We start from the raw sequence: 8,165 nt of genomic DNA, 5'->3' as shown, positions 1-8,165 counted from the left end.
TGTTATTATTACAAAGAATTTTTCATCTTAAATGTCCAATCTTGATTGATGTATGTTGGAAGTTGACCAAGAGGGTGAAACCCAAAGGCTAAAATGCTGTTGGCATTAGCAGAGCCAAGGGACCTACTGTGGAAAGGAAATGACACAAAGACTTTCTCTCTATCTCCAGGGCTGCTGAGGATCAATTTCTATGATCTCTCAGGACCTCTGGAAGGGAGTCCTCACCTCCAGGACCACCAATTCTTTGCCATTGTTCAAGTCAGAAAATGTGTACCTTTTGGGTGGGCTCTGCTCTGAGGGATAAATACTTGGTGAGAGGCACATAGGCTGGATTATTGACCCACTCCCCCACCCATTCCATCACCCTTATTTATGCATTTTTCCTGCTAATCCTTCCTCACCCACAATTTCCTCACTGAAGTTTCTATTGCATCATAACACATCCTTTTCAAGGACATAGTTGTGATTCATTCTATTTATGATACCCCACACCTTCTCACCGGCTGGGAATCTTTCTAGAAGAGACTTATAAACTGAAAGGAAGCCAGAGGGCGGGGCTTCCAGAACTCATTTATAACCTCCACTTGCAGAGCTCACACACACAACCAGACACGATTTGGAAGAGCTTCCCAGCAGAAGGCACAACAATGGAAATGATACCGGTGAGTTGAGCATGCACAGCCTTCAATGATCCCCAGTCCCATAAGGGAAGGAGGAAAGAGTTTGAGATTCTCTGAGATGAAAATATTGGGAATGTTTTACTGGGGGTTGTGAATACATGGAAGAGATAGATGGGCCAGTGTAGCTACTGTCAGCATTTGGTGGTATCTGACTGAGGGTGAACTCGATTGAGACACTGTGACTTTGGGTGGGAAGTGAACAGCTGACTGGGATGAGGGAGTGTGAGCATGGGTGTAAGGGGAGAGATTGCACATTTGTCTTCATGCCTCTGAGTATGTGTGTGTGAGTGCAGCTGGGGCAGTGGTTGAACAGCTGTGCATGTCATCATGAGTAGTAGTGCTGGGAGGTATGTGTGAGAAGGTGAATTCCATGTCTTTGTGTAACTGTGCGTGTATGATGAACTATGATTGCGTATTGAACTATGAATATGTGTGCAGCTGTGTCTGCTTGTGAGGGTTCTACTGTACATGGTAGTGACTGTTTAAGTAGCTGTGGTTCTGTTCCTGTGTATCACTATGGCTCCTGGTGGGCAGAACTGGAGGTTTGGGGAGAGTGGGTTTCCCAGGACTCCTCCCTGAGCGTTAATGAGAGCAGAATGAGCCAGTCCTCAGATGCCTCTTCTCAAGAAGACTGGGGGAAGGTGAATTCAGAATGTGGGGCACAGGAGCTCCTGTCTAGGTCAGCACATAGTGACCCCTACTCCTGCCTCAGGTCTCCTTCTCCTGCCAGTCCTTCCTCTGTCCTAACAAAAAATAAGGTTAAGCACATCCTGGCTCTCTATGGAAGGTGGTTAGGATAATTGGATTCAGAGAATGGATCACCTAAAAGATGGAGGGAACAAAACCAGCCTCAGTCCAGACAAAGCTTACAGTTGATATGAGGGAACAACCTGTACATTCTATCTAATTCCTTTCCTGTCTCCCACCCTGTGTTCAGGTACTAACTCTCCTCAGCAACTTGTACACATTCCTGAAAGGACACCATTGCCCTTGAAAATTCTGATGCATATACATGCCACACACAGCTGTCTCCTTTTCCATTATTTCCTTCTCCCTTTAAACAACTATCTTATATTGGAGTGGATTTTTAAATTTTTATACTTTTACATTCTAAAGCCTTATCTTCACAGTTTCAGATAAAAACTGATGGGAGGGTAGTATCCCAGAAAGGGCCCCCCCTTCTGCTAACTCACCCCTTTATAGACCCTATACCTGCCAGTGACCATGCTAAAGGTTTTACATCTATTAGCTCAGATATTCCTGAGAACATCCTAGGAAATAGGAATTTTTATAATCCTTCTTGTACTGAGAAAACGGAGGCAGGGAGCATTCAAGTAATGGAATTAAGTTCTCATTGGTCGTAAGAGGCAGAATCAGTATTAGAATCCAGGCCACCTGGCTTTAGAACTCTTCCTATTAACTTCAACCTTCTCATTTCTTCAAAGACACAGGGACCTGCCTGTGGTGAGGTGGGAAGCAGTGGGTCCTCCGAGTATGTCCTTTGATGTCTAACCTACTTTGCCACTGGGAACTGTTATAGGATGGGAGACCACACCTGGCCTTGCCCCTCTCAACTACTCTTGTCTCCCATGGCAGGTCCCATATAAAAAAAATGTATTCTTTACTGATGATTCTTCAGTAACAATCAAAGGGACACCTTACCTGCCATTCAGGTGAGTATCTACGGCCCATTAGGAGGAAAAATGAGATTATTAGAGCTTTGGGGGTCATTTCATGCATGACTGAGGTTAAAGTTTGTAATTAGCCTAATGGTAGCACAATGCAGATGCACATTTGGAGACCCATAGGGTGTCAGGCATTAAACCTACAGGTGCATGTCTGTGGGCAAGTGGTGAAGTCTGGGGGCTGGGGTCACTCAGGCATTGGGGCTGAGGTTTATTACCAAGGGACACAGTGTTTCCAAAGCATGAGAAGTAGCCCCAGGCCAGTGACTGCTGCTCAGCCTGAGTCCTGGCCTAAGAGATGAGGCATCTCCCCAGCCTGGGCCGGACAAGCTGAAGCAGCCCCACAGGGACACATACTGCAGTGTCACCCAAGAAGGCCTTCCCTCCTCCAGGAGGAGTTGGGAGGGTGTGGATGTGTGTGTTGAATGTGGGCCCCCATGAGGAAGAGTCCTGCCAAACATGCTGCGTGCTTTGCCTTCAGTATGAGCCCAGAAATGGAGGTGGATTTCTTCACTGAAACTGAAGAGAGGTCAGACATCGCCTTCAGTTTCCGAGTGTACTTTGGCAAAGAGGTGGTGATGAACTTCCGTAAGAAGGGGAACTGGGGTCAAGAAATGAAATCCCCTGCTATGCCCTTTAGGGATGGCCAACCCTTTGAACTGGTCATCTCGGTGAAGCAACAAGAGTTCCAGGTGAGTGTGTCCAGGAACATCCACTACATGGGCTCTCAGGGCTCTCACAGGAGCACACAGCTCTCCCTGGCCTGGCCCCCAGAGTCACTTGTGTTCATCTCCTGCCCATCTCATCACACAGCACCCTCTGCTTGTACTGCCATGCTCAGGTCCTTTTCCAAATCTGAGCAGCTCAAGATCAGCACAGGTGCCTTATTCCCCAGGGTGGAGAAGTTCCTGTGTTCACTCACAGCCATCGTTTCTACCTATGCTGTCATTCCTCCAGTTTTCATGTAGGAGATTGTTAAAATATGCATATAAATAATTATAATCAGTCTAAAACTAAGTCTTTCCTACATTCCCAAGCCCAGTCCCTCTCTCCAGAGCAACAATTCCTAATTCCTTTATGCTCCTTCCAGAGATACTATGTGCTTGTTCAAGTCTATCTATCTATCTATCTATCTATCTATCTATCATTTATCTCTATCTGCTTTCATTTTTAAACAAATGATGTTACAAGTTTCTCTAGAAATCACACATTGATGACTAGATTTTATTTGTTGTCAAAGGAATGTATGTTAGAGAAACTAGCTAATCACATTCTATTCGTGATGCCCCCACATCATTTAATGTTTGTATAATATTCCAATAGAAGCATTTTCAGAATAATTTAACTTGACCCTTATTCATGCACACTTAGGTGGTTTCCATATTTTGCTCTCATGAATGATGCTTCCTTCTACATCACATTTTTGTCATTATCAACCTCCCTATTCTTATAAGGGAGGATAATTTCAGAGGAATTGAATAACTGGTTCAAAAAGTGTGTGCGTTTTAAATTTGAAAAATTAACACCTAAAAAGTTCAGTTTTTCTCCATACTCATACCCATAAAGTGTATGTTTAAACCATCTATCATTGGAAAATAAAAAAGATTTACTGTCCTATGATTGAAGTGAGGCATTGTTCCATTTGCTTATAAGCTGAATAAAAATATTCTCATTTTAATCCTATGTACTATTCCTCCCCTTTAGGAACATTCAAGTTTTGGCTCAGTAGTTAGAGCATTGGCCTGCACACTGGAGGGTCTTAGGTTCGATTCTCCATCACGGCATGTATCTGGGTTACAGGTTCAATCCCCACCCACATTGGGGTGCATGCAGGAGACAACCAATTGAGTCTCACATCGGTCTCTCTCTCTTTCTCTCTCTATCTCTCTCTCACCTCTCTCTGCCTCCTCCTCTCTTCCACCCTCGCTCTATAAAAATAGGAAAAAATAGGGGAAAAAAAGACTTTTATTCTTTACCTTTAGCACCACAACTCTGAGCTACTGAGTCAACAGGAGTAAATGGCAGTAAAGTTTAGCAGAGCTAAAACGAATGCACTCAATAAACACTTAGTGACCAATTAGCCTATGATAGTCTGTGTGAGACCCAGACTCATGATTCAGGAAACAGTTCCTGGCCCGAGGGAAACCCAGGCAGACATAGACAGTGCAACACAGAGTGTTAACACCTCAGTGGAAAAATGGGAGAAACACAGAAAATAGGGTGAATAACTGTCCGAAATACTTACAAAAGGAAGGCTATAAAAAAAAGCATGTCTGTTGGGTTCTAGAGTGTGACTAGGAGTTTCTGGTGGATGGTATGTGTATAGTGTTAGGAAAGAAAAGGAAGATGGGAAGTTTGTTTGGTGGCATGCTATATTTCTGACACATATTCTCTTCCAGGTAACAGTAAATGGTACCCCATGTTACAATTTTACCCATCAACTTGACCCAAAAACTGTGAGGATGATCCTGGTGTGGAGAGATGTCTCCCTGACCGACGTGACTCCCAAATAGAAAAGGATGTGACCAGACTCCCCATTGTCAAGGAGATCCCTCCACCTAAGTGACTCTGTGGTTCTCAGAGCTCACTAACAACATGGGTTCTCACCCTTCCCCCACACTCGGTCATTAAAACTCCTGAAAACATAACAAGATTTGCTTCTTGCTTTAAAGGGAAAAAAAGAGTATGTGGTTGTCAGCAAGAGGGGTGTGAGAATATTGTGGGAGAGATCAGGGTGTTTAAGTGGATAAAAATTTCTCTGATACAAGGAGTGAGTGAAAGGCTCATGAAACATCTGAGATGACATTGGAACCATATTCTTATGATGTAGTGCTTAGGATATGTTAGGAACTCTGAAGCAAAATCCTTCCCCAATTTCAGAGAGCTAAACTAAGACTATAGGCATCTGTCTGCACACATAGTGCTATAATTGGTGGTTTGGGAAGAAACTTTGTACTTTGAGGCAAATCGGGTGAAAAGTCTTAATTCTTCCTTTATGCTAAGGATGTTTAATATATATTGACACTGTGCAAGGTCGTGTGTAAGATTCACTGGGGAAAATGACAAGGCCAGCACTTAATAAAATTTTTTAATCCTCACCTGAGGATATATTTTTATTGATTTTGAGAGAGAGAGAGAGAGAGAGAGAGAAACATGAGTAAAAGAGAAACATCAATGGGTTGCCTTCCATATGTGCCCTGACTGGGAGCTGAGCCTGCAGCCATTTGGTGCACAGGATGATGTTCCAACCAACTGAGCCACCCAGCCAAGGTGCACTTACAAAATTGGAATCCAAGGACTATTTCAAGAACCAAAAAGATTTGCCTCAAAGATTTTTCTATTATTCAGACAATTGCAAGATTTTCCCCATTTATGTGGGCAGAAGCCTGGGGCATGTTTGATAATAAATTGTCACCATTTTAGACCAGGAAGGATAAAAATTGTTATTAAAACAAGAACAATTTATACACCAGGATGCAGTGACCAGACTCTGGTTTTGATGTTGTCCCACGTAATCATTACAGAATAACAAACCTCCCTAAAACATATTGGTTTAAAACAATAATTTATGATTATCTCCCTCAGTTTGGCAGGTTTACTGCACTCATATGGGTAGCGTATCATGTGGCCTTAATCAAATTGCAGTGGGAAGGGAAGGTTTGTGATGGATGCTTTCCTCATGTCTGTCACTTCACTTGGGCTGGCTGAAACAGCTGGGGGCTGGCTGGTTATGTCTCGCTTCACATGACCTTCATGGTCGTCTTAGACCTCTTCAGATCACAGAGGTCTCAGGGGTTTGGGACTTAATGAATGGTGACTGGCTTCTGCCACAGAGAACCCTTGAAAAGGCTCAAGCAGGAGGTGCAATGTGTAATGGGACCCAGCTCTAGAAGTCATGCAGTGTCACTCACATCACATCCTATTGTTCAAAGGTGAGTCAGAGAGATGGCCATAATCATGTGGAGAAGACTACACCAGGGCATGGGTATGTTGACTTGTGATCCATGACCAGTTATCCTAGACTAGTACTGTTCCACCATCAGACTCCAGAGTCGTTCACACTTCCCACATACCCCAAACTCTGACCACTCTCCAAGGAATTCCCAAGTGTAATACAATAACAGCAACAAGCTCAAGACAGAAGTTCAGGATTTCACCATTTAAACCAGGACCTGGGATGAAAAACCAAGATGGCGGCATAGGTTAACCCCGGAATTTGCTGCCTCGAACAACCACTTCAAAAATACAACTAAAAGACGGAACGGACATCATCCAGAACCACAGGAAGGCTGACTGAATGGAAGTTCTACAACCAGGAGGAACCAAGAATTAGAGGAGGCGCAGTGCTGAAGTAAAATACTAAGGTGCGGAGTGTGTGCCGTGCGGGCTGGTGGCTGAGGGCGAGGTTGACTGTTTCAATCCGGAGGGAGCCTCAGACTCTGAGCTCCAGATCCGGGCGAGTCTCTAGGGACCCAGACTCAAATGGGAGAAGCAGAACTGTCTGGCTACCGTCCCTCCAAGGTTTGCAGCGGTTGCTGGGTCAGAGAGGCAGAGCCCCTGGGGACGGAATGAGAGCAGCCATAACTGTTCCCTCCTCTGCCCTGTTGATCCCAAGGGACCCGCCCCGCCCAAGTCCTGCACAGAGGCATTTGCCGGATAGCCTCAGGCAAAGGTTAGATTAGCACCTCCCTAGAGGACATAAGTTCTTCCACTGCAGACACAGCTGATTATCACAGCCAGTCGGCCTGGAGGTCAAATCCCTCTAGTATTAACTACAACAAGACTGCGCTCAAAGACCACTAGGGGGTGTACCAAGAAAGCGTAAAAAATGTGGAGGCAAAGAAACAGGACAAAACTATCAAGGGAGGATATTGAGTTCAGAACCACACTTTGGAGGTCTCTCAAGAGGCTTCTAGAGTCTGTCGATAAACTTGATGAGATGTACAGGAAATCTAATGAGACCCTCGATCGTGTGATAAAGGACCATCTAGAAAGTAAGCATACACTGACTGAAATAAAGAATATTATACAGACTCCCAACAGCAGGCCAGAGGAGCGCAAGAATCAAGTCAAAGATTTGAAATGCGAAGAAGCGAGAAACACCCAACCGGAAAAGCAAAATGAAAAAAGAACCCCAAAATACAAAGATAGTGTAAGGAGCCTCTGGGACAGCTTCAAACGTACCAACATCAGAATTATAGGGGTACCAGAAGATGAGAGAGAGCAAGATATTGAAAACCTATTTGAAGAAATAATGACAGAAAACTTCCCCCACCTGGTGAAAGAAATAGACTTACAGGTCCAGAAAGTGCAGAGAACCCCAAACAAAAGGAATCCAAAGAGGACCAACCAAGACACATCATAATTAAAATGCCAAGAGCAAAAGACAAAGAGAGAATCTTAAAAGCAGCAAGAGAAAGAAACTCAGTTACCTACAAGGGAATACCCATACGACTGTCAGCTGATTTCTCAACAGAAACTTTGCAGGCCAGAAGGGAGTGGCAAGAAATATTCAAAGTGATGAATGCCAAGAACCTACAACCAAGATTACTTTATCCAGCAAAGCTATCATTCAGAATTGAAGGTCAGATAAAGAGCTTCACAGATAAGGAAAAGCTAAAGAAGTTCATCACCACCAAACCAGTATTATATGAAATGATGAAAGGTATCCTTTAAGAAGAGGAAGAAGAAGAAAAAGGTAAAGATAGAAATTATGAACAACAAATATGCATCTATCAACAAGTGAATCTAAGAATCAAGTGAATAAATAACCTGATGTACAGAATGAACTGGTGATTAT

General features: G+C 43.8%; 1 protein-coding gene across 1 annotated transcript; it reads left to right on the top strand.

Moving 5' to 3' along the window:
• The first annotated feature begins 572 nt into the window (after positions 1-572).
• Positions 573-5,016, top strand: LOC138999596 (galectin-10-like). Its single transcript, XM_070401763.1, has 4 exons — positions 573-662; positions 2,277-2,353; positions 2,847-3,057; positions 4,765-5,016. The coding sequence occupies exons 1-4, from the start codon at positions 648-650 to the stop codon at positions 4,876-4,878; spliced, it is 417 nt and encodes a 138-aa protein (XP_070257864.1). The 5' UTR covers positions 573-647; the 3' UTR covers positions 4,879-5,016.
• Positions 5,017-8,165: the final 3,149 nt, after the last annotated feature.

This window comes from Myotis yumanensis, unplaced genomic scaffold, assembly GCF_028538775.1.
Source record: "Myotis yumanensis isolate MYYU_CA2020_CCGP unplaced genomic scaffold, mMyoYum1.0.hap1 SCAF_23, whole genome shotgun sequence".
Classification (NCBI taxonomy): Eukaryota; Metazoa; Chordata; class Mammalia; order Chiroptera; family Vespertilionidae; genus Myotis; species Myotis yumanensis.
This window is presented reverse-complemented; position numbering and strand designations above follow the sequence as displayed.